General features: G+C 58.1%; 3 protein-coding genes across 9 annotated transcripts; 2 read left to right on the top strand and 1 right to left on the bottom strand.

Annotated features, from left to right (window-relative positions):
- The first annotated feature begins 866 nt into the window (after positions 1-866).
- On the top strand, positions 867-16,688 carry ARAP3 (ArfGAP with RhoGAP domain, ankyrin repeat and PH domain 3). 4 transcript variants are annotated; one of them, XM_072348449.1, is made up of 34 exons: positions 867-1,001; positions 2,247-3,169; positions 3,640-3,701; positions 3,965-4,038; positions 4,179-4,243; positions 5,787-6,056; positions 6,299-6,368; positions 7,135-7,255; positions 7,444-7,631; positions 7,937-8,043; positions 8,358-8,557; positions 8,647-8,732; positions 8,847-9,029; positions 9,241-9,397; positions 9,675-9,791; positions 9,880-10,033; positions 10,193-10,295; positions 10,385-10,583; positions 10,653-10,716; positions 10,975-11,138; positions 11,274-11,486; positions 11,741-11,846; positions 12,298-12,445; positions 12,581-12,649; positions 12,916-12,990; positions 13,103-13,217; positions 13,336-13,464; positions 13,573-13,706; positions 13,811-13,893; positions 13,994-14,029; positions 14,559-14,622; positions 14,699-14,836; positions 15,029-15,067; positions 15,598-16,688. In XM_072348449.1, the coding sequence occupies exons 2-34, from the start codon at positions 2,286-2,288 to the stop codon at positions 16,177-16,179; spliced, it is 5,199 nt and encodes a 1,732-aa protein (XP_072204550.1). In that variant the 5' UTR covers positions 867-1,001; positions 2,247-2,285; the 3' UTR covers positions 16,180-16,688. The 4 variants fall into 4 exon arrangements, with proteins under 4 accessions (XP_072204550.1, XP_072204552.1, XP_072204554.1 ...); XM_072348451.1 differs by having other exon boundaries at positions 3,643-3,701; XM_072348450.1 differs by lacking the exon at positions 867-1,001 and adding an exon at positions 2,013-2,139.
- LOC140258293 (proteinase-activated receptor 3-like) lies at positions 16,659-19,547 on the bottom strand. The gene is made up of 3 exons (XM_072348454.1): positions 19,517-19,547; positions 18,506-18,813; positions 16,659-17,927 (listed from the first exon to the last, which is right to left on the bottom strand). The coding sequence occupies exons 2-3, from the start codon at positions 18,585-18,587 to the stop codon at positions 16,918-16,920; spliced, it is 1,092 nt and encodes a 363-aa protein (XP_072204555.1). The 5' UTR covers positions 18,588-18,813; positions 19,517-19,547; the 3' UTR covers positions 16,659-16,917.
- Positions 19,548-19,766: 219 nt separating this feature from the next.
- FCHSD1 (FCH and double SH3 domains 1) lies at positions 19,767-24,886 on the top strand. Of its 4 annotated transcripts, XM_072347895.1 has the most exons (20): positions 19,804-19,874; positions 19,993-20,090; positions 20,201-20,246; positions 20,624-20,745; positions 21,068-21,141; positions 21,358-21,502; positions 21,579-21,715; positions 21,793-21,856; positions 21,928-22,056; positions 22,202-22,324; positions 22,412-22,507; positions 22,581-22,688; positions 22,769-22,873; positions 23,077-23,325; positions 23,405-23,488; positions 23,575-23,752; positions 23,822-24,027; positions 24,107-24,197; positions 24,261-24,328; positions 24,497-24,886. In XM_072347895.1, exons 6-20 carry the CDS (start codon positions 21,491-21,493, stop codon positions 24,554-24,556), a joined length of 1,710 nt encoding a protein of 569 aa, XP_072203996.1. In that variant the 5' UTR covers positions 19,804-19,874; positions 19,993-20,090; positions 20,201-20,246; positions 20,624-20,745; positions 21,068-21,141; positions 21,358-21,490; the 3' UTR covers positions 24,557-24,886. The 4 variants fall into 4 exon arrangements, with proteins under 4 accessions (XP_072203993.1, XP_072203992.1, XP_072203995.1 ...); XM_072347892.1 differs by lacking the exon at positions 20,624-20,745 and having other exon boundaries at positions 19,767-19,874; XM_072347894.1 differs by having other exon boundaries at positions 19,788-19,874; positions 24,107-24,328.

The following is a 24,886-nucleotide window of genomic DNA, read 5'->3' on the forward strand; positions in this document are numbered from 1 at the left end:
ACTGGCTGAGCCGTGGGAGGAAGGGGGGGACGTGCTGGGCAGTCACAGAGTTCTGCTTCTGCTTTGCCAGAAGGAGAAGCTGCGTTTCCAGCCCTTGCTGCACACACAGCCTTGGTCAAGGAGGACCTCATTTACTGGAGTGTTCCTTTATCTCCCCTGCAGTAAGTTTTGGGGATCAGACAGCCCAGAGTTGCAGTGAGGGGATCACCCAGGGCACAGAGCAGCTGTTACCTGAGCCTCAGGAGCTGAGGACGGCTGAAGGTGGTGAGAGATCACCCTCATACATCCCCTGCATGTGGGGAAGGTTGGGTAATAGCGGAGCTGGGCTAACCACACACGTCTCTTGCGAAAAGCATGGCACTAGAGGAACAGGCGGCTGAAAGAGCGGTGTCTGTTCCAGGCAGGAGCCCAGTGCCCACCAGCCCTGCATTCATCCCACCCCCATCTCCTGTTTGCAATGTCAGATGTGGTGCTGCTTCCCTGCAGGACAGAGGTGGCTTTTGGGATCCCAGAGTTTCAGCCACCCATCTCTTGTGTTCATCCACCCTAATTCCTCTGCAGATTTCTTTTAGCCTTATTTTAGCCCAATTTGGCCAAGCATTATCCTGCCTTCCCAGCACTCTATTGCTGGTGGATGGTGGATGTGGCAACGTGTCTGGCCACTTGCAGGGCACAGGGCTGAGTGCAATGCGTGGGTTTGGGGGGGCAGCCAGGGACCCTTATCCATGCCATGGATAAGACCCTTGCTAGGGTGGAGCAAAGGGGACGAAGTGTGAGGGGCAGCATCCAGAGGAGGGCAGAGCCTGCAAAGAGGCAGGACAGGAGGGTGGGGACAGGGCTGGGGACCAGAGGGCTGGCCTGGAGGAGGGACCAGTAGTGGGAGGCACAAGCTGGGTGCTGCTGTCGCTGCAGGCTGAGCCCCCTTCCTGGAGGGGACACCTGGACATCGGCCCTGCCACCATGCCACTACTGCGTTGGAGCCGGCCCTGCTGAGCCCAGAGGTGAGGGACGGCCCCAAGGGTGCAGGGGATGGGCAGGCTTGGGAACAGAGTTCTGTGGGAAGGGCCCATGCACAGCACTTAGTGTGGGTCTATACGGACGTGGACAGTTGTAAGGATGGCAGCTGGGCTGTCCCCAAGGGCCACCCCAGCACCCCGCACTCAGCCCTTTGAGGAAGTCTCGGGGCAGGGAAGCAGAGCTGCCCACAGATCATACAGGGCGATAGGGCCACGAGAAAGGGAGAAATTGCCCCATTTCAGTAGAAAGCCGCTGGGCAGAAGTAGGGACAGACACCCCACACAGAGCTCCAACCTCCACCCCCATCAACAAGCAGCTTTCCAACTGCAGTGTCCCTGCTCTCAGCTCCCCACGCCCTTCCTGGCCATCTTCTGTATACTGTCCCTTGTCACCACAGCCTGATGCACGGCCACCCCTTTGCACCCTTACATGGGCACACTCCCAGACAGCCATTCTTCCCCCCTGTGCTCCCCATGACACCCCTTCCCATAGTCACACCAGTGGGCTGCGGTGCAGTGCGGAGCCTGGGACAGCCGGGATGCAGCCCCCACTAAGGGGGGACAGGGGATGCGTGGGAGAGCACAGGCAGCAGGAAGGAAGCCTGCACTGAACAATAGGGGGAAATGGAGGAACTGGAAAAAAAGAGCCAGTGGCAGCACACTCAGTGCAGATGGTTTAGTGTGGAGCAGCATGATTCATGGGAAAAAGGCTCTCAGAGCCCCGCGGCTGCATCCAGAGAGAGATCTGGGGATGCGGGTCCCTGGGTGGGTGGGCACGGTGCTGGGCGCCCGCCCTGTGGGTTCCATCCCCCTCAGCCTGCCTGTGAGTCATGCTGACCTCTCTCATGCCCTCGCAGGCAGATTATGGTCTGGCCCTTCCGGCAGCAGAGCCCTCCCCGAGGCGGCCAGCACCAGAGCTCGTCCCCTGGGAGGGGCCCAGCTGCTGCCCCCATAGCCGCAATCAGCAGCCCCCTCCACCCCATCCCTCCATCCCGTCCCTGCACACACAACAGCCCCCCAGTCTTGGCGTCACTCGAGCACTGGCGAAGTGGGACGAAGGGCTCCAGGGAGGGGTGGAAGAGAGGGAAGTAACAGGATGAAGTCCTGGCTTGGACTGCTGAAGGTAAGAGGCTGAGGGGGGGGTGGTGAGCTGGGGGGATCCTGAGTGTGGCCAAGCCCCCAAATTCCCTCCTACTGCCTCCTCAGCTCTTTCTTCCCCTCCTTCACCAGATGATGGGCTGAGCACCATCACGGAGGCATCACAGGGCCATGAGCTTGCCGTGTACTCCTAATTCAGACATCGCAGACTGGCTGGCCACCATCCATCTGGAGAGATACCGGGATCTTTTCAAGCAGCATGGATTCCACTTGGCTCGAGATGTCACTGCTCTGGACAATAAGCAACTGCAGCAGCTTGGCATCACAGCCACTGGGCACCGCAAGAGGATCCTGAACCTGGCAGAGAAGACACGTCTGCTTGGGGACCCCCATTCCCAAGCTCCCCAGATGGGTGAGGATGCTACAAAAGCAGAACCAGGAATGGCAGCTGATGCCTTTGGGATGCAGCAATGCAGTCAAGCTGTGCCTTCACAGAAGGACCTGGATCCTCCACCGGTGAGGCCGGTTCCCAAGCCGAGGACGGTTTTTTATCGCCCCAAGTTGGAGCAGGGCTCAGCAGCCACACCAGCAGCACACAGCCCAGACAAGGACAGGACAGCTGGAGCCTTTGTCGTGCTGGAGGGCTTTGTGCCAGGGGAAAGCTCCACGGATCTGGAGAGCCCGGGGTCAACCATGGGCACAGGAACATCCCAGCTGGGTGCAAGGGAGGAGGCATGGCTCCCCACAGTACCAGACCATGGAGAGACACAGGAGACACTGGAGAAGCCCTGCCTTTGTGTCCCATCTGTGCCACCACGGCTCAGACACAGGGTCCCAGTGGCCGAGCTCAGTGCTGTGGGCACGACAGGCAGACCACCCTCAGTGTCGGGTGTGGGACAAGGCAGGATGGAGATGGTCTCCAATGTCATCTACGAGGGGTTCAAGCCATCGCTGGCACCTGTGGAGGACTCAGGACAAGAGGACAGTCCCCGGGGCCAAGCTCTCACACAGGATCCGTCCCCACAGGACCTGACACAACCGGCCGAGAAGCCTAAGTAAGCAGAAGCTTTCCTTTAGGAAAGACAGATTCAAGGGCTCCCCAACCCCAGAACCTCATCCTTAGGGAGCATTGTCCTCATCATGCCTTCCTCAGGGGAGGTTGGGGGGGTGAATGCGCTCTATGGGGAAGCTGGGACCCACGTTGGTTTGGGGAGGGATGGTGAGAGCAGCAGGGATAGGGGTTTCTAGCATGGAATAGCACTGGCCAGGGCCTCTGGTGCTGGCTTGAGCAGGGGGCAAGGTGGGACATATTGGAGGAGATCAGGCTGAGGGAGGAAAAGTATCCCCAGGAGGTACAGTCTCAATATGTAGAAGAGAGCAGGCAGTGGGGCAGGTTCGTTGCACATCCAAGGGAACAAGTACAGGCTGAGAAATGGGCCGACAGCCTCCAGCCCTTCAAACCAGAGAGAGGAGAACAGGGTAAAATCCTGGTCACAGCCGCAATAATCTCTCTCCTGTTTTCCAGCAGGGCCAGCTGGCCAGGAGGGGGTCTGCCCCCCATCCCACAGAGACCTGCCAGCAAGTCAGGTGAGAGCCCCTGGGCTACTGTGTGCAGTAAGGACCCCACGGTGTGCCCAGAGGGAGGGTGGTCCTAGGGGGAGGGTGGACCCAGAGTGCAGCCCCATGAAGGTTTGAGCTGATATCTCTGCCATACCAGGTGCCCTGACTGGATGGGGTGTGCTGTGAGGGGATCACTCTGGGGGGGTCCATGGGTGTCCCCACGTGTTGGCAGGTCATTGTCCTTTTCCAGCACCATTGATGGCCTTTTCTCCCCATGTCCCTGCCTGTAGAGCTCAGTGAGTCGCTCATCAGCCCATACAGTGAGACCACCTTTGGGAACATAGTCCCAGCCCGGGAGCAGAAGGTGAGAGGGGGCCATGGGATCAGAATCTATCCCCTGGCATCACCAGTGGCCACTCTGTGTCCCCCACCTCCTGAGAGCCAGTGAGCCACAGCTGGTGGGACTGTGGTACCAGCTGAAGTGTGACTGCTGTCTCCTCCCAGGGCACAGATGTCTCTTCTGGGCAGGGCTATGAAGCAGTGACTGAGCCGGAGCAAGAAACACAAAGGTAGGCAAGGGGACGATGAGAGTGCATAGGAGACCTTAAAAGTGCTTTTCAGAATGCACTTTCCATGAGTCCTGATAGCATCTCAGAAAGAGGAAGGAAAGCTGCTCTTCCCATTTCAGATGGGGAGGGTTCCTTTTCCTGTGTTGCTTGCAGAGAAGGGAGCTGAGCTGTGGCTCTGCATCCTCCAGCTCTTGTGGCTGCTGTGCCTTCATGTTTCTGATGCCAGCGCCTGGCCTGATCCAGGGAGCTGGTCAGCCCAGGTGACACAGCCACATGGGGTTCATGTGGGGGACTGCAGATACCTGGGAACACGAGTTCTGTGTCTGGGAAGGAACTGCAGTCTCTTATCCTGCAATGCAGAGCAGGGTCTAGTGCTGTTTGCAGTCTCTGTCTGGGGCTTGCAGGGATCTGAAACCTCAAGCATCCCAAGGGCATGTGCAGGGAGCCTACAGCACTGACAGTGCCTACCCACTCTAAACACTTCTCCCCATACCTCAAAGCTCCTTCCCTGCAGGACATGAAATCCCAGGCATGATGTGACCCTGCCAGACACCAGGTGCCCACTCTCAGGCTGACTGCCTGCCTTATAGTCCCACCTGAAAAACACCCAGATCCACCTACAGCTCCTTGTCCTTCTTCCATTACCGATCCTTCATCTTCCACCAACCCTGCCATGTGAGCAGTGACAGGCTGAGGCTCTCCAGCTCAGTGCACCCCAGCTGTCACCCTCCAGGCTATGCAAACCTTGATATCCCTCCTGTAGATCCTTCTACTGGCTCTGTCTCATGACCCCTCCTCCTGGGATTGAAGCTGTGGTGGCTGGAAGGTGCCTTTCTGCCCTCCTCATCCCACTTATGACCTCCAAACCCTCCTTCATGGAGCGATGGATACCACCAGGAACCACCTCAGGCAGAAGCAGTGCCAGGCTGGGAATATCCTTGCTGCTTTTTCTGGAGCCTGGTCTTCATCCTGGAGTCAGGTCCCATTGCTGAGGTGTCCTTGCTGCCATGGGCCTCTTCCTGCCCATCATCATCGTGCCTGGGCAGCTCCTATGTGACCATCTGACGTTTTCTAGTCTGTTTCCTTTTTGGGGGAAAAAAAAAGCTCCTGGCTGACAGGACTGAGGGAAGGGGCAGGCTTAATGGTTTATTTTTGTCATTTCCTTTCATTGTTATGGCTGGATAGGCTCACCAGGCCCTCTCTAGCCACAGCTTCCCAAGAAAATGAGGCTGTTGCAGGAGCTCCACCTGCCAGCAGTCTGTCCTTCCTTTGGAGCTAAATGATCTTTAAGATCCCTTCCAACCCATTCTATGACTCTATGATTTCCAAGAGCTTTGCAGAACATTTCAGCTGGGCATGAGGAAGACCCATGGGGGTCAAGTGCCAAGATCAGTGCCAAGATCTTGGTGACCACCAAGCCCTCATTGCATCCCACTCATGGAGATGCAAAGACCCAATCAGATCTGTACCCCAAGGAGCTCATGATGAGGCCAGAAGCAATATGAAGCATCTCCTGGTTTTCTCATGGCCCCATTCCTTGCAGGACGAGCAGTGAATACAGCAGTGAGGGGAGGAGTGAGAATGAGGAGACACGCACCAGGCTCATCGAGCGCATCGCCCAGAATGACACAGAGGGATACTCCACTGTGGATGCTCCACGGGCCAAGGGTGCCCCGTTCAGCCTGCCACCCCACCTCTACCCCGATGAGGTCCTGGATGACTTGACCATCTCTCCCTATGCAAGCTACACCTCACTGTCTGAGCCCCGGCCCGCCATGCTGAGTGGTTGGTTGGACAAGCTGTCCCCACAAGGGTATGTGCTCAACGTGGGTAGTGACAGCTCCCCATTGTTAAAGCCCCCTTGAGCAAGGCTGGTGAGATGGGCACCTCACCTCTGAGTCTCCCAAAGCCAACCTGAGCTTCTTGGGTCTTGGTGTTACAAGGATTCCTGTGCCTCATCCTGGGGTCTGTGCAGATGTGGGGTTTGTGTGCAGTTGTGGGGCACTTGGAGGACCTTCTGTCTCCTAACAGCCCATTTTTCCACCATGCCAACAGGAATTATGTCTTCCAGAGGCGCTATGTCCGCTTTGATGGGAAGAACCTGATGTACTTCAGCAGTGAGAAGGTAAGAGTGGGCAGAATGTGGGCAGGAGAGAGGCTGTGCTGTGCTACCTGAGCAGGAAAGGCTGAGAGTGCTGGGGATGTTCAGCCTGGGGAAGGCTCAGGTGGATCTCATCTATTTGTATAAGAACCTGAAGGGAGTGTGCAAAGAGAACAGAGCCAGGCTCTGCCCAGTGGTGCACAGTGCAAGGACAAGAGCCAACGGGAACAAATTGGAACTCTGAGCATCAGGAAGCACTTCTGCGGTGTGTGGGTGATGGACAGCAGTGGGACCTAGAGAGGTTGTGAGGACTCCATCCTTGGAATCTCCATCCTTGGAGACACTATATCCTTAGAGATATACAAAAGCAGCCTAGAGGTGGTCCTGCACGCTCTGCTCTGGGTAGCTCTGTTTGAGTGCGGGTGGGACCAGATGGTCCTAAGGGTCCCTGCTAACCTCAACTGATCTGTCACTCTGTGACAACATGTGGTCTGTCGTGCCCTCTTGTCCCCCTTGTGTGAGGACCCAGCACAACTGCAGCATCACCACGGTGGAGTCACTGTCTCTGTGCCCAGGATACAGCCTGACACTGTGTCAGTGGAACACAGAGAGGGCCATGCAATGCCCTGGAGTAGCTGCTATCACAGGAGGCTTGCAGCCAGCCTTCCCCTGTCCCTTACTGGGACTTTGGCACCTGTATGCCCAGTGAGGCAGATTCAGGGGTAATAAGACATAGTAATACCCTGCAGGAAGGGGAAAGTGGGGTGACCACACCTGCTGCTCCTTCCAGGAGCCCTACCCCAAGGGTGTGATCCCACTGTCCGTCATTGAGATGGTTCGCTCCACCAAGGACAACAAGTTCCAGGTCGTCACCAGCCACCGGATCTTTGTCTTCCGTGCTGAGAATGAGGGTGAGTGAAAACCCAAGTTGGGAACCTTCAGTTTCCCAAGAAACGATCCCTCCCTTTGTCCTGCAGCTCTCACCCTGTCCCCACACTGGCTGAGACGAGCGAGGGACATCTATCCCTGCCACACTCTGGCCATGTTGGGGTAAAGGGATGGGCTCTGCACCACTCCTTCAACCCTTCCCTCCCTGCAGCCCAGAGGAATGAGTGGTGCTCCACACTGCAGCAGAAGGTGATGAATCAGCACCTGGTGGGCACTCGGCCACGGCCACCCAACACGGCTCACTGCCAGAAGTCGGGCACCCTGGAGCTGAAAGGTCAGAAGTCCAAAGTGTTTGCAGTCCTCAGCCTGCCTGAGATGTGGCTTTACAAGAGCGAGCAGGTTGGTGGCAACCACAGGAAATCCCAGCTCCTGTATGCTGAAGTGTCTTAGCACCCTGTTGTTGTTTTCTTCTGGCTGCCTCATTTCTAGTTTGTGCAGTGTACCCTAAACCACAGCAAGTGGGTTTTGCTCAAATTGCCCTACCAGCACACCCAACCCAGCAAGGCCTTTAATTTTAAGATCAAAGTATTTGCAGGATGCTTTAATCCAGATCAGATGGGATGGAATCAAAGGTCCCAGGTCTTGGTGGTCTGGGTGCTGTGGGTTGGGTGCAGAGCCAGAACAGGCATTGCTCTGATTTGCAGTTCTTTAAAATGGGCATTGGCATCTGCATGATTGAGATGCGTGGCTCCACCATCCGTGAAGCCAAGAACCGCACCTTCGAGCTCATCACCCCCTCCAAGATATTCAGGTAACAATGGCACGAGGAGAGGGATGGGAGTGAGGATGAGGATAGGGATGGGGATAGGAAGGGGAATGGGAACAGGGGCTGGGATAGGAATGGGAATGGGAACAGGGATGGAGATGGGAATGGGGATGGAGATGGAGATGGGGATAGGGATGGGGATGGGAACATGATTGGAGATGGGGATGGGAACACGGTTGGAAATGGGGATGAGGATGGAGATGGGAATGGGAGCAGGGTTGGAAATGGGGATGGGAATTGTTCAGGGAGCAGCTGGCATCTGGAGCAGGATGTGTGAATGCTGACTGCTGGTGTTGTAGCTTCGTGGCAGAGTCAGAGCGGGAGAAGCGGGAGTGGATGGAGGCCCTGCAGGAAGCCATAGCCGAGACGCTCTATGACTATGAGGTGGCAGAGAAGATCTGGTCCAACAAAGCCAACAGATACTGTGCAGACTGCTGGGCACAGAGCCCAGACTGGGCATCCATCAACCTCTGTGTGGTCATCTGCAAGCAGTGCGCAGGCTAGTGCTTCTCCTCAGGGCTGGGCAGGGTGTGGGTACCCCCTGGGTGTGCTCAGGGCCATGGGTGCTCACTCACCTGCTCCCAACAGGACAGCATCGCAGCCTGGGCTCCAACATTTCCAAAGTGCAAAGCCTGAAGCTCGACACCAGTGTCTGGTCCAATGAAATCGTGCAGGTAGAGGTGCACAGGGCTTCTGTGTGCAACGCAGCAGCCCCATGAGCTCAGCTGTGATGCAGGGATGCTGGGTATCCTGCTCTGCCTGCTGCTGATTGCAGGTCTCTCCCACAGCTCTTCATTGTGCTGGGCAATGACCGAGCCAACAGATTTTGGGCTGCCCACATCCCTGCCACAGAAGTCCTCCACCCAGATGCCAGCACTGAGCAGAGACGGGACTTCATCTCCCGCAAGTACCGGGATGGGAGGTACCGCCTGCCCCATCCACACTATGCATCCCACGAGGACGTACTTCAGGTAGGGGCCACCTCAGGGTGTGTGCAGGGTGCCAGGGTGCTGGGAATGACAAGAATGACTCTGGAACTCAGTTTGAGGTGTCAACACATTCTGCTTGTCTGATGTGCCTGAATCCCTATGCTGGGCTTGGGTGGGATCTTGTGATCCTTGAAGTGGGATGGGCTTTCCATCAGACAGGATGTGGTCCCTACTGGTGTATGTCTCATCCCAGGCACTGTGCGCTGCAGTGGCAGGACCAGGTTTGCTCAAGACCATCCTGCAGTTCTTCTCCGCTGCGGAGGCTGGGCTGGCAGCTGACCCCACAGCCCATGAAGTAGCCCCAGCAGCTGAGCCATGGTGGGACCTGGAAAGCAAAAGGAACCATGCAGGTAAATCAGTCCCCTTAAGTTTGTGATGGGGCGTTTTCCTTCTTGCCACTGCCCCACCGCTGCCCCTGTGTCCCAGAGCTCAGGACAGCCAGGGCACCAAGTGACAGCCCCACTGCGCCCCTCTTCTGGAATGGGGCAGGGTGATATCTACTTCTGGATCCCCTTTTCAGGGGATTCCCTCATGGTTGGAGCATTCCTCTGCCTACACCTACATGAGTAAGGGACTCACTGCCCCCAGTACCCACACTTTTGGCCCACTCAGTGCCATTCCTCACAGGTGTACCAGGTCTGGAGGGTGTATACAATGAGATCACACAGCCAGTGGCACACAGTGGGTACCTGCATCGGTCTGTGGCCCACCCCCGCCTCCCAGGTGCCAAGAAGAACAGAGAGGGTAAGTGTGGGGAATGTGGGGAAAATGAGGAGCGTGTCTGAAAGTGTGGGTTTCCCACTCCAATAGCACTTACTCCCCACTCTCACAGACTTCCAGCGTGTCTGGTGCTCATTGGAGAGAGCCCTGCTCATCTTCGAGACAGAGAAATGCACTGAGCCTCTGAGCCACATCCAGAGTGGGGATCTGCTCTCCCTGGGTGTGAGCAGAGCCCAGCCTCTCTCCAGCCCTGGTCCCACTGAGAGGTACCTCAGGGTGTCCCCATCCTGGCATGGGTGAACCTGCAAGCCTGGAGAACCTAAGGGCATGCAGGGGGCAGGGATGGGTATCACTCTGTGTTTGGTGTCTGGACACATACAGAGCAGGGTGGGAGCAGCCCTGATAGGTGGCTTCATCCCCTGCAGGTTTCATTTCAGCCTTGAGCTTTTCCTCACCGGGGAAAAAGTGCAGCAACTGGGGGCTGACAGTGCTGATGCACTGCAGGCATGGGCCAGCGCCATTGGAAAGGTGAGCTGGGCTCTGTCCATGCTGCTGTCCCCATCCTCGAGCAGGCTGAGCCCTGCCTTCCCTATCTCACCTCTTGCTTCATCCCACAGTGGTTCACTCCTGTGAGCTGTCACTGTCTGCTGGGCTACGAGTTCCAGCGTGTGGGCCAGCTGCGTTACAAGTGCATGCTCAATCCCGAGTGCTGGCAGCGAGCTTTTTTCATCCTGCAGAAAGCCCACCTCTTCATCTGCCCTGCTGAGGAGGATGGGGCTGAGGACAGCATCAACCTGCGGCGGCTGCAGGAGCTCAGTGAGTGCCCAGGCTGAGCACGCGGTTGAGGATGTGCCTGGCTCTGAGCTCATTCTCATTCCCACACAGGTCTGGTGCCCCCTGCAGAAACACCGGAGAAGAAGGAGATGCTGGTGTTGGTGGAGATGGGGAGGTGAGAGTTGAGCATGGGAAGGGTGGAGAAGGTGCTGGGGTGAAGGTACTGGCATGTGCATAGAGGATAATCCTAAATCCACTGTGGAAATACTGGTGGGGTGGCATGGCTGTGGCTGAGGGGTTTGCAGTGGTCACCCCAGCTTGGGATCCCTTGGGGATGGGTGTTCATCAGCTCAGCCTGGCATATGAGGCAGGAGGAGGCAACCCACATCCCTGGAGACCTTAATTCCCAATTCATCGCCCTTGTTGTTCTCAGGACATTTTACCTGCAGGGCCTGTCGCGGGCAGACACGGCAGCCTGGTATGCTGACATCCAGGCATCAGCAGGAGGCCGAGGCAACGCGCTGCGGGACCAGCAGCTGAGCCGTGGGGACATCCCCATCATTGTGGACAGCTGCATTGCCTTCATCACGCAGTATGGTGAGTGTGGGACAGTGCCCAGCACTCACGGTGTGACTGATGCATCTGGATAGGAAGCATTACCCACCTGACACCTTCCCTGGTGGGGACTTTCTGAGCAGCATCAGGCCTTGTGACCCTGCATCCCTTCCCCAGGGCTGCGCCATGAGGGGATTTACCGCAAGAATGGAGCCAAGTCTCGGATCAAGGTACTGATGGAGGAGTTTCGACGGGACGCTCGCAATGTCAAGTTGCGCATCAGCGATAACTTCATTGAGGATGTCACTGATGTGCTGAAGAGGTTCTTCCGTGAGCTGGAGGATCCCGTCTTCACCCTGGAGCTGCACCCACAGTGGAAGGAGGCTGCGGGTATGTCACCTCATCCCCTCTGTTTGCCCAAAATGGTGTCCCATTGGCATGTCAGCTCTGGGGCCATCAGAATCAAGGATAGTGGAACAGATTGCCCAAAGAAGTTCTGGATGCTCTTTGGAGGTGTTCAAAGCTAGCTTGGATGGGGCGCTAGGTAGTTTGTTCTGGTCCACTGCGGGGATATTGGAACTAAATGGGCCCTTCTAACCTGAGCCATATCATATGATTCTATGGTCCATGATTTCTCTCTCCAGCAATCTCCTCCAAGCCCCAGCGCCTGGAGCGGTACAAGGAGCTCATCCATCGCCTGCCTCGCCTCAACCGCAAGACCCTGGCTGCACTGATTGGGCACCTCTATCGGTCAGTCACCCCCCCCCAGGTCCCCTGGTCTGATGATGTCTCTGAGGCCAGCACACAGGGTGGCATTTCCCAGAGAATGCTGGCTTCTGTTCTTGGGGTTCAGGCAGAGCCCAGTGCCCTAGACCAGTGTTGGGAAGTGCTGAGTGTGCGTGGCAGCTCAAATGTTCCCAGAGTTGTCCTACAGCAGTGAAGTTTAGGAGTGGGGAACACACCGTTATAAGATGTCTAATTCACCAAGTGCACACAAAAAAATAGGGGGAAGAAACAAATTCCCATCCCTGACTCAGAGCACTGTGTGATGGCAGCCTGAAGTCCTGGAAACAGGAATTTCATGCCCAGCGGATGTGGGGAGCTGGAAAGAAAGGGGGTGGTTTTTGAGTGGAAGTGGGCAGCTGGGGCTGGCACACCTCCAGACCTGGCCAGCCCCTCACCCCTATGCTTCCTGCCCCAGTGTGCAGAAGTGTGCAGACCTCAACCAGATGAGCACCAAGAACCTGTCGCTGCTCTTTGCGCCCAGCCTCTTCCAGACTGATGGCAAAGGCGAGCATGAGGTGAAGGTGATGGAAGACCTCATTGACAACTACGTCACCATCTTCAATGTAAGCTGTCCTTGTCCCCCTGCCTCCACCCATGCTGGTCCCCTGTTCCTCACTCTACATCACCCATCCTGCCCCTGTCCTCACCCACAGCCCCCTCCATGCTGATGCCATGCATCTCATCTCTTTCCCTGGCAGATCGATGAGGACCAGGTGTCCCAGATGGAGCTGGAGAACAGTCTGATCACCACCTGGAGGGACACCCAGGTACCTGGGGTGTGCTTGCTCTCCCCACATCAGGGGCCTGGGATGCTGAGAAAGACGGGGACCATCAGTTGCCCACTCTGCATCCCCACTGTCCCAGATCTCCCCACGCTGAGACCAAACATTTACAGAAGGGGCTTTATCTCCCTTCTCTACCCTTCTGTCACCTTGAGGCTCAAGCCCAACTTCCACTCCCTAGTATACCTGGGGACAGGAAATGTGCACTGTGCCCATGCCATTGTGGCACCAATACCATCCTTCTCCCACAGCTCTCGCAGGCTGGGGACCTCATCATTGAGGTTTACCTGGAGCAGAAGCTGCCTGACTGCTGTGTGACCCTGAAGGTGAGTCCCAAGGACAGACACGTCAAGGAAGGGCCACTGCCTCCTGGCACAGCTTGTCCCCAGGTCCCATTCTGCCACCACCTACCTGGTCTTCCTATGTGTCCGGCCCCAGGTGTCTCCCACAATGACAGCAGAGGAGCTCACCAATCAGGTGCTGGAGATGCGCAACGTGGCAGCTAGTCTGGACATCTGGTTGACCTTCGAAGTCCTGGAGAATGGGGAGCTGGGTGAGCACCATGGATAGATGTGATGGGATGCTCTGGGGGAATTTGATGCCAGGAGCAGGGAGGATGGTGGCTGGAAAAGGGAAAGGACACAGCAGTGATGGTGCCTCTTCATTCCCAGAGAGGCCCCTGCACCCCAAGGAGAAGGTTCTGGAGCAGGCGTTGCAGTGGTGCAAGCTGCCAGAGCCCAGTGCTGCGTATCTACTGGTGAGGAAGGTCCCCATCAGCGAAGGCAGCTGCCTCTTCACAGGTGCGGTGACAATGGATGGGCCCATCACCCATGGGTGTCTCCAGCCAGGACTGTGGAACTTCCCCTAATATCCCCAGCCCCCTGACCCACATCTCTTCCACTGGGCAGGTGCCAAGCGTGAGACCCCCAAGTGTGGGCTGCTGAAATGCCGTGAGGAGCCCCCCAAGCTGCTGGGGAACAAGTTCCATGAGCGCTACTTTGTCATCCGCAACCGGCAGCTGCTGCTGCTCAAGGAGAAAAGGGTATGGAGGGGACACAATGGGGCCAGGGAAGTGGGGAGGGATACAGTGGGGACTGTGGTGGCACTAGAAGGGCCACAAGGGTCAGCTGGACTCTCCATCTGCAGAGTGCTAAACCAGAACGTGAGTGGCCACTGGACGTAGCCAAGGTCTACATGGGCATTAGGAAGAAGCTGAAGCCACCAGCACCGTAAGTGGGAGCATCCTGGATGTGGCTGTGGAGCACACAACCCCTGCACAGTGCTGCACTGGGTAATGCTGCCTCACTGCCTGTCTCTTCCCTTCCCCAGGTGGGGCTTCACGCTGAGCATGGACAAGCAGCAGCTGTGAGTAACTGTCCCAGCTGTGTGTCCCTGGGTTTAATGGGATCGGAACATTTGGAAATGCTGGGTCCTAGGGTCAGGGCCAAGCTGGTGGCTGGCTGTGATGCCCAAGGGTCAAAGAGTTGGGTCCTTGTGCTGCCTGGGCACAAGGTGGAGACCAGGTTTTGGAGGAAATCCACCTCTGAGCCCCCATACATCTCCAAGCACTGGGCTTTGGTGCATGCCATTAACAGGTCCATGCTACCTGCAGGGCTGTGCCACCCTCCACTATTTGCCCCACCACTGCTTCACCCCCATGCAGTCTAAACCAGGGTGCTCCAGGGTTCTAAGCAGAGCTGCTTCCCAGAGCCTGGTGTACCTGTTGCCTTACACCAGAGCTGTTATTTGGACATACAGTGAGTTTGGAGGCTGTTTCCAGCAATGCCCACCAAGGAGAATTGTGCTGGTAGCCCTGGGTTTGCAGGCAAGATGTCAAGGGAACCTGGACCCTGCTGTCCTTGCTGCCTGCAGTTCTCATCTGGCTCCCTTGCAGGTACCTGGTGTGCACGGGGCAGGCGGAGTTGTGGGACTGGATCACCAGCATCCTCAAGGCTCAGGTGAGTGCAGGCAAGGCTGGGTGGGCAGGGGGCCAGCAGAACAGCCCCAGTGTGACCCTGTACTCTTGGCATGCAGCACGATGACCTACGCCCCGTCATCATGCGCCGTCGCTCCTCCTCTGACCTCGCCAAGCAGAAATTCGGCACCATGCCATTGGTGCCTCTGCACGGGGACAGCACCGATGCCACCATGCTCTCTGCCAACCAGACCCTGGTAAGAGCCTGGCACCGGTGTTCCTGAACCCACCCATGTCATTGTGCCCACCCAAGCAGGCGCTCTGGGTGTGTGTCCCTGTGTTTGTGCTACGTGCTGTGCTCATATCTGCCATCCCCATGCCTGCTTAGGCAGGTGTCCCCACATCCCTGCCACCAGGTGCTTATCTCTGCCTGTCTCCTCTGTTTCTAGCGCCGTCTGCACACACGAAGGACTTTGTCCATGTTTTTTGTAAGTACCCACATGCATGGGGCGTGTTCATGCTGGCTTTGCACTGTGCATCCTGGCTCTGGGGGATGCATCTGTGATGCTCTGCACACACTGCATCTACTGTCCTGTGTGTCCTGTGCACAGTCCTGTTGTGCATGCCCAAGAGCAAAGATGTCCAGCCCAGTTCCCAGCACCTCCCAGAGGGGCTGAACATAAGAAATGTAAGGCGGCAGGTTTGGATGCTGCTTTCCATCAGGTTGTTTCTATATGCGCCTGGTCTTGCCTCACCTGGTTTCATGCATGAGCACTTATGGCCCTCCATCCCCACACTGTCAGGGGCTATGGAAATAGTGCCATTGCTTGGTGGCATGGATCTGATCCCAGATGAGCCCCAGGTGGCTCCACTGGCCAGAAGGGCAGCAGGAGCATGTCCAGAGACCCAGAGCAGCATGTATGACCCATAGGAGCACCAGCCCCACAGCAAGGCAGCCCAGCTCCCCAGGCAGCACCCTTTTGCTGGGCACTGTCTCACTCTATCCCTGTGTCCCCAGCCCATGAAGGTGCATCAGGACTCCCTGGAAGAACAGCAAGAGAAGGAGATGGACACCGAGCCCGTCTATGAGGAGGTGGGCAACTTTCCTGAGCTGGCCACGCTGGAGCTGCAGCGGGGGCTGCTGGTGGACCCCTCGCCTGAACCCAACATGGACAGATCCCAGAAGCCATCCTCATCCCCTGGGAAGCCCCCAACCCCTATGCTGCGCTCCTCACTACCCCCCAGCCCAGCACAGAGGATGCCAGCTTCCTCTGTCACCAAGGCTGTGTCCCTTGAACGGGGCTTGAACCTGGAGTGTGACAAAGCCCCATCCAGTGGGCTCAGAGCCACCCTGACTGCCTCTCTGGAGAGGAACCTGGAGCCACCTACAGTGCTGGCCAGAGACCAGGAGCAGGCTGCAGTGCTGGGGTACAGCTCCAGCCCCGAGACCTCCATTAGCACCAAGAAGAGGAGCGCACAGCCATCTTCACCCATCAGCGACAAACTCATCCAGGAGCTCAGTAGCATCATCCTCAAGAAGAGTGATGGCCAGACACAAGGGACGGGGACAGGGACAGGGTCAGGCCAGACAGTGACATGAACTGGAGTGGCCACCGACCTGGCAGCAATGACAGTGTCACAGAGTGGGTATCCTCCTCCCAGCCTCACCCCGGGGCTGGGCTGGGAGTGGGGACAGACAGACAGGAACCACACGTCTGCATGTGTGGGCAGCACATCAGCCACCACTGTCGGTCTCGGCGCCGAGGGAAGCGAGTCAAAGGAAAAGTAAAAGCAGAACTGCAGTGCTCCTGTCGTGGGCTGAGGACACGCAATGTCAGAGACATGGGGTACGCAGGGTGAAGCTATCACCGTGCTGCTCTACCCAGCATCCTCTTCCCAGCCCCTGTTCCATTGGGCAAGGCACCCATTTGCCCCCGCTATCCCTTCTTGCATACATCACAGTGTGTATTTTGGGTGGTCCCCAGCAGCAGAGCTGGCCATGTGTGCACGGTGCTTGGTCCCGGCGATGGAGGATGGCTCCTGCTTATCTGGGGTGTTCACACCTGCTCCTTCCAGCATCAGGGAGAAATAAAGGTTTATTTGGATTCTAAGTTGGTTCGGTAACTGCAAGGTGTGTGAGGGAGACACCAGGTGGGGATGGGGGTGGCAGAGACAGGGATGGGACTGTGCAATAGGAGGATAACAGAAGGCATGGAGAAGTGACTGTCCCCTATGGGGATGTTCTAACAGCATAGGGTCAGCTGGGGGGAACCCCAGACTGCAGCTGCAGGACGGTCCTCTCCACATGGAGATCATGGCACAGTGTCCCTAACTCTGCCTACAGCTGGCTCTGCTCACTGGACCGCAGGGGCAAGGCTGCCTTCTTCCATTCCCCTTTTGTCCCCAGCCCCCAGAGACAGCAGCCAGCATCCCGGACCCAGCCCCGAAAATCCTTGGAGATGTAGAAATAGAGGAAGGGATCAAAGCAGTTGTTCAAAGCACTGAAGGCCAAGGCCAGGGCATACCAGCTGTAGGTGATGTTGTTGCAGCCCGTGTCCTGATGCAGGTAGTGTATGAAGAGCAGCACGTTGCTGGGGGTGAAACAGAGGAGGAAGGCCAACAGGACCACGGCCAGGACGCGCACCACGTGCCCGTAGTTCTCCTGCTTGGCCAGCAGCCGGGCCAAGATGCAGCCATGGGAGACAGTCATGAACACAAAGGGCACACCGAAACCCAGCCCCACCAGGCAGAGGAAATAATGCTGGAAGAAATTGTCCTTTCCTTGGACATCGTGGCATGTCGTGATGTTCAGCTTCAAGATGTGCTCTGTCTGTGGGTAGAACAGCAGCGGGCTCACACCCAGCCCCACCAGCAGCCAGATGACCACACAGATGCTCGCCCTACCCCACGTACCCATGGAGCCCTTCCAGAGGAACGGGTGAGCCACAGATACATAGCGCTCCACACCGATACAGGTGAGGAAGAGGATGGAAGTGTACATGTTCCCATAGAAAAGGGCCACCATGGTGCGGCAGAGGTAGTCCCCAAAGAGCCAGTGGTTGCCCAGGAGGTGGTAGGAGATCTTGAACGGCAGCAGGAGGATGAAGAGGAGATCAGCAGCAGCCAGGTTGAGCAGGAAGAGGCTACTGGAGCATCTCCTGAAGTTTTTGGTCAGGACCCAGCAGGCCAGCACGTTAGCAGGTAACCCCACGAGCAGCACCACAGAGTAGAGGGTGGGGAGGAGGATGGTGGTCGTGGTGCTGTTGAGGAAGTATTCCAGAGAGGCGTCTGGGCACTCAGCTTCTTCTTTGGGGGTCAAGTGCCATAATGCCCGCCCTTTGCCATGTGCTACAGAGGACACCAGGAGTCAGACTGGGCTAAGAACACCATCCCAGCTCCCCTTCCAAACTGGGTCCACATGGCAGCTGTCCTAAGGACCCCTCCCTGCACCAGGAGATGGTGCCTCTCCAGCCCATGGCAGCTTCAGAGCACAGGAACTCTGAGCATCTGCTGAGGGATGGGACCTCGGAATGGCTGTGCCCTGGGTTAGGGGACATGGGACATGGGCACCAACACCAGGTCAGAGCTGGGACAGCCACCTCTACATCATCCCATGTATCCCAGTACTGAGCTGCCTCTGCTCTCCGGGTCATTGCAGACCCACAAACCCTGTGATTTAGGAGCACTGTATGCACAATGTGCCTATGGGACTACGCATGGGGACATGGGGGAGATGTTCTCCCACAGCAGGGCCAGAGTCACCCACGGGTCTGCAGTACCTGAGCTGTCCCCCTGACATACAGCCACCCCCTCCAGGAGCCAAGTCTTAGCATGCCCCACAAGGATCCCACCCTCTGCCCCTTTGCCCTCACCCAGGCTCAGCCTCTACCCACATCACCCACATCTCCACGCCAGGGGACACTTACCCAGGGACAGCTGGGTGGCCAAGCCAAGCAGGAGGGTGACACCAAAGCCAGCAAAGCCAGGCAATGTCACAAGCCGGGCCATCTCTGTGGGGTGGCCTCTGCAAAAGCTGCGTCTCAGCAAGTGCCAGAGGCAGGGCTGGCCCAGCCACACGTTACCGCAGCAGGATGTCCACCAGGTCCTTCCTCTTTCTCCTCTGTCTCTTGTCCATGCGCTGCCCTTCTCCCCCGCGGCCGCAGACAAAATGTGACCTCGAAGCGTGATTGTCTCATGGACGTCACTGAGACGTGAGAGGTTGGGGCTTTCCAGCCTCCGGAAGAAGGAGGAAACAGATGTTACGTAGCTGTGAAGGGATGGTTTGCAAACCACAGCAGGTGCTGGTGGGCATTTCCTGGCAAGGGCAGCAGAGACACATCTGGAGCAGACGTGCAGTGAGTTCAGTGGTGTTGATCAGGATGAGGAGCCTGACTTGCCCCTGTCCCCTTCCTGCCACCAAGTGGGTGCTGGCTCCACTCCATGTCCTTAGTGAAGCAGAGGGGAGTGACAGCTTGGTGACACAGCCCAGGACAAAGCATTGTGCATGGAAAATGCCAAACCACGGTCAAAGTGCCATGGAGGGACAGAGGAGACAGCAGGGAGCCCTGCAGGGGCAGAGCACGGGTTAAAAGTGACAGCAGAAGGAGAAGTGAGCAATAAGGGGGATGGGGACAGGAGGGTGTGGGAGGCATGGAGGACATGGGGTACTGAGGAGCACTGCACAGCACACATGGCAAGGCTCAACCAAGCTGGCACCTGGGATCAGTGCCCTCCCTGTCCCCACGCATCGGATAGCACAGTGCTCCCCACGTCCCCGTGTCCCAGCAGCAGGGTTGCAAGGCTCCCTATGTCCTCCTGTCCCCATATCCCCCTGTTCCTACACCCCCGTGTCCCCTGTTTCCCTGCCCCTCTCTCCTCATCCTCCTATCCCTGTATCTCAGTGTCTTGCTGTCCTTATGTCCCCATGTCCTCCATACCGCTGTCCTCCTGTCCCCTTGTCCTCGTACTCCTGTCTCCACGTCTGCCCGTCCCAGTGTCCCCATTACCCTGCCATGTCCCACGTGTCCCCACGTCCCTGCGGCGGGGCTATGGGGAGAGCAAGGCGGAGCCGGAGATGCGGGGTGGGACCTACATGGGTGGAGTGGGAGAGCCCTGTCGGTGGGTGTAGCCTACAGCGGATGGGGGTGGCCTACAGTAAATGGGGGTGGCCTGCAATGAATGGGCAGGGCAGAGCTGTAGGAGTGGCTTAGAGCGGAGGAGCTTCAGTTCCGGGCTACGCACACGCGCTGCGGGGTTGGATGCGGGATTGGGGTGATGCAGCCGCCGCCGCGCAAGGTGAGAGCGGGGTCGGAGTGCGGTAAGGGGGGCACTGGGACTTGCGTATGGGGACCGGGGATGGGGATGGAGATGGAGATGGGGATCCCCGGGCAAGGGCTGAGCATTCTGCCTGCAGGGGAAGCTGAGCCAGGTGGTGAAGTTGCATTTTGCCGAGCAGCTGTGCGGGTTACAGAGCAAACAGCAGCGGGATGCCGAGCTGCTGGAGGACATCAGGTAGGGCCATCCTCAGCCCGCTGCGGTGCAGGCATGGCCGTGTCACCCGTAGGGGTGGCAGGGGGAGGTGGTCCTACTGCCACCCCCTGCCCTGCTGCCTTGTCTCACAGGTCTTACAGTAAGCAGAGGGCTGCGATTGAACGGGAGTACGGGCAGGTAAGGGTGCGTGGGAAATCAGCCCTGCAAACAGGGCTTGGATGGGGCCCTCGGGAGGAAGGGTCAGCGCAGTGCCAGCCGGGAGGGATCGATGCATCCTGGAGCACTTTGCTGAGCGTGGCACAAATGCATTCTGCTGAGTTTTGGGGGCACAGTGAGAGTGCCGGGGGGGAAAGAAGCATTCCCACTCTGGTGTCTGTTGGGTCATCACAGGGCTGGCATGTACCTGAGCTCCCAGGGTTTCCCACTGCATCCCTTGGGGTCTGGCCTGTGCCCCACACCTGAGCCTCTCTTCCTGTGTCCCCTCTTCTCAGCTCACCGGGATTTTGGCAGTGCCACCATCCCCACCTCCCCCTGACCTCTCTTCTCTCCTTCAGCATCACGCAGGGGGCTCTGTGAAGGCCCTGGCCTCTCACTGCACTGTGCCTTCTGCCTCTCTCCTGCTGCCCTGCTGCTTTCTCAGCCACTTACCTGCTCTGGGCTCTCAGCACACATCTCGGTGGGTGCAGCACCCCATGGGGACCATCCTCATGGGGCCAAAGGGTTGGGTTGCTCAATGCTTGGGGCTGCCCTGCCTTCACAGCTGGCATTTATCACCAGTATCCCCTTCCTGGTGCTCACTCCTGAAAGCTGCAGCATGCGGGCTTTCCTTTGCCTCCTAACCCAGGGCAGCATTGTGGAGCCAGCCTTCACCTCCTTCCCTTGCATGGCCAACACGACCCCCTAGGATGACCATTGGGTGGAGGGGTTCTCCCTTACCCTCATCCTCTGAGGCACAGCAGGGTGCCCATGAGGGAGTGCTGACAGCAGTCTGTCCACAGGCACTGCAGAGGCTGGCAAGCCAGTTTGTGAAGAGAGACTGGCAGCGGGGCCGCAGCGATGCTGGAGACTCGAGGTGGGCTGTGGGGAATGGGGATGGAGACAAGGGGTTGACGTGTGGCCTTCCAACTGGGAGGTGACAAACATCAGACTGGATTTGGGTGCCGTGAGGATGCAGCACTGGATGGTACATCCCCACGGATGTGATACCTGGAGCTGCCTCTCCCTGTGGGCATCCTTCTGGATGCAAAGAAGCCCTACAGATTGGCAAACCCTGTTCCCATCCTTATAGGAGTGTCTTTGCTGTCTGGAAAGGCATTATTGAGGGGACTGCATACACAGGGCAGGCACGTGTCACTGCCTCTGAAAGCTACCGCAGCCTTGCTGCTGAGGCCACCAAGAGCTCCCGGCTGTCTAAAGAGAGGATGCTTAAGAAGGTATGGGGTGAGGGCACGTCCCACAGGGTTGAGTGAGGTGGTGGGGATATGTCCCTGATCTCATGTCTCCTCCCAGAGCATGGAGCAGCTGCAAAAAGCACAGGCAGAGCTGCTGGAGACGGTGAAAGAGCTGGATAAAGCAAAGAAGCAGTTCAGCCACCTGCAGCGCAGCAGCGAGGTGGCCAAGGACAAGGCAGCCGATGTGGAAGCACGGTGAGCAGGGATGGGACAGGGGCTGCTATGGCAGCACTGGAGGCATGTCATGATCAACTGGTCCCCATCCCCACCAGGCTCCGTAAGAGTGACAGAAGGATTTTCCACACCAAGGCCAGCCTGCAGAAACTCAGTGCCAAGGTGGGCAGCACGGGGATGGCACAGTCCCTGAGCATGGGGACAATGTGTCACCTCTCTGTCCCCATCCCCAGTTCTCCATGCAGATGGCGGAGTACTCGAAGCAGCGGGCAGGGGTGCAGAACGAGTACGTGCTGATGCTGGTGTCTGCCAATGCCCACCTGGAGCACTACTACCATGTGGAGCTACCTGCCATCATGCAGGTGGGGGCTGCGTGGAGACACAACAGCGCTGCGGGGACACCATATCCCCATCATAGTCACCCAACGCGGGGTTGTCCTGTGGTGCTGGGGCTGGTCTCGCTGGCAAGGCTCCATGCCTGTCCCTATGGGGATGTGCTGTCCGCAGGCTCTGGATGGGGACCTGTATGAGAGGCTGCGTGACCACCTGAGCACGGCTGGCCGGGCAGAGGTGGAGAGCTGTGAGATCACACAGGATTGGTTCCAGAGCATCTCGGAGGCGGCCGCACGGGTACTGCCACCCATCCCATCTCTGTGCTGAGTGGCACGTGGTGGGGATGGGAGTGTATCCTCCAGCCTCTTATTCTCCCTTATAAAGGTGTGCCGGGAGCAGGACCTCCTCCTCTTCCTGCAGGACCACACTGCCTTCACGCTGGTGCCTGAGCAGCGCTTCCAGCTTGATGGCATCCAGGAGGTAGATAAGAGAGTCAGTACAATATAGGCTACTGCACACCTGGACCCTTCCCAACAACCCCATCTTTGCCCAGGTGTCCTTGCTGCAGCCAGAGGATGGAGGGGCCAGCCTGGAGAAGGAGGCACGGCGCTGGGCCATGCGGGCAACACGAGACAGCAAGAACAAGGCACATGGCGAGGAGGTGGGCATGCAGCCCTGGCTGTTCCTTCCAGGGGGTCTCAATGGGGTGGCTGCTGCAGCCCCATCTTGCTGCCCATGCAGGTGCTGCAGAAGCTAGAGGCCAGGAGGCACCAGGTCCCTGAGGCAGAGGCAGCTGTTGTGGAGAGGCAGATGGAGGAAGTGAGAGAAAACATCTGGAAGGCAGAGGTGGGTCCTACATGTACTCAGGGTGCCCTCAAGCTTCATCACCCTATGGGTATGGAATTGTGCTGGGATGCTGTGCTATGGAGCAGCCACTGCGGGGACTGGGTCTGGGGAAGGAGGGATGAGGCTGGGCTGTCCCCTTCCCCATAGCTGTCCCCTACTCCATAGACATTTCCATAGCCCTTGAAGCATCCTTCCACTCACAGGTTGGCAGGGCAAAGGCAGAGGCACGGCTGGCACTGCTGCGCACGGCAGGGCTGGATGTGGATTCCTGGCTGGCCGGGGCTGTGCGAGCAGCTGGGGAGCTCCCACGCACCCCCAGCACAGAGGCACCCATGGGGCTGGACCCCACTGAGTTCGATGACTATGACAGCGATGAGACTTTTGAGGAGGCTGAGCCTGGACATGCTGCCCGCACCTACCCCTACACCTGTCGGGTCATCTTTGGGTACCAGGTAAAGCCACTGATGCCATGCATGCATGAAGATGGCACTGCTGGCCTGGTTGTCACATGTTGTCACCCGTCCCCTGCAGGGCTGCCATGCAGATGAGCTATCCATCGCGCAGGGAGAGGAGCTGGAGGTTATTGAGGATGGTGATATGGAGGAGTGGGTGAAGGTGGGATCTACCATCCAGCTCATCCTATTGTTGGGAGTCTGGAGTCACGTCACTGGGATGGTAATGTGGTTTCTGGCCCCCCCCAGGCTCGGAACAAGGCAGGGCAGGTTGGTTATGTCCCTGAGAAGTACCTGCTGTCCTTGAGCTGTGTGGGCAGTGAGCCGGACTCAGCTGCCAGCACTGGAGCCACAGGACCCTCTGGGGCAGCCCTGCAGCGGCAGCTGTCCAGCATCATGGCTGCGGAGCTGGTCCTGGAGCCTGGAGGTGGGTATGGGATGGGGACACGGGGCGCATGGGACCACATCCCAGGATGCTGAGATATTTTGCTCTCAGCCTGGCTGGTGCGAGCCCTGTACGACTATGAGGGGCAGAGCCCCGAGGAGCTGAGCTTCCCTGAGGGAGCCATCATCCGTGTGCTGCCCCGTGCTGAGGATGAGGTGGACGATGGCTTCTGGACTGGGGACTTCAATGGCAGAGTTGGTGTCTTCCCCTCTCTAGTGGTGGAGGAACTGACTGGGGCACGGGGCACGGTCGGGCAGGTCAGTGGTGGTGGCAGTGGCGGCTGGGGGGGTTGTGTGCTGTGCCCACCCACTGCACTGTCTGTCCCTGTGTCTGCAGGAACTTCCCTCGCCGTCCCCACCACCCTTCTCCCCTCCTGGCCTCGCACTCAGTGCCAGCCTGGATTCTGGCCCTGAACCACTGCTGGGAGGTGAGTGCCACGGGGGTGGACTTGGGGGCACACAGAGCCTGTCTGAGCCTTCCGTGGATCTAGTCTGCAGGCAGGAGGGTACAGGCAGCGGGCAGAGCTCTCCGGACCTGGCAGCCAACCGCATCCGTCCGGTACGTGCCCCTTCATGGTGATGCTCTGACCCCAGAACCTATCCCAGAGCCCAGAAAAGGGCCAGAAGAACCCTCTGTGCTGGGCTGTGGTGTGATTCTGGAGAGGTTCGGGGCAATGGGACTCCCCACCTCAGCCTGAGGGCCCCATATCTGCTCTCCTCCCTGCAGGTTCGTGCACCGCCCCCACCTCCTGGCCGAGCCCCTGACCTGGAGCAGGACCTCAGCTGACACTGGGGTGTTCCAAGCCCTCCCTGGGCTGCAAAATCTTTGCCCATCCACACATGCCCCTCACCCCTGGGCTACTCCCAGCAGTGCAGAGGGGAGCAGGACTCACGGCACAACCTGCTACTCCTTGAGCTGGTCTCCCTGGGGGGGCCACATCCTGCCTAGCACTGCTTGTGGGGCAATCCTGCACAGTGTGGGGCAGCCATGTCCCTACCTCTGCCCCTCGTCCATGGCATCACTTCCCTAGGGCCTCTGCTCCTCCCCACGCTGGGTGCTGCACTGTGTCCAGTGTAGGCACAGGGTGACCATACCCCATTAAAACCAGTTCACCCC

This window comes from Excalfactoria chinensis, chromosome 13, assembly GCF_039878825.1.
Source record: "Excalfactoria chinensis isolate bCotChi1 chromosome 13, bCotChi1.hap2, whole genome shotgun sequence".
Classification (NCBI taxonomy): domain Eukaryota; kingdom Metazoa; phylum Chordata; class Aves; order Galliformes; family Phasianidae; genus Excalfactoria; species Excalfactoria chinensis.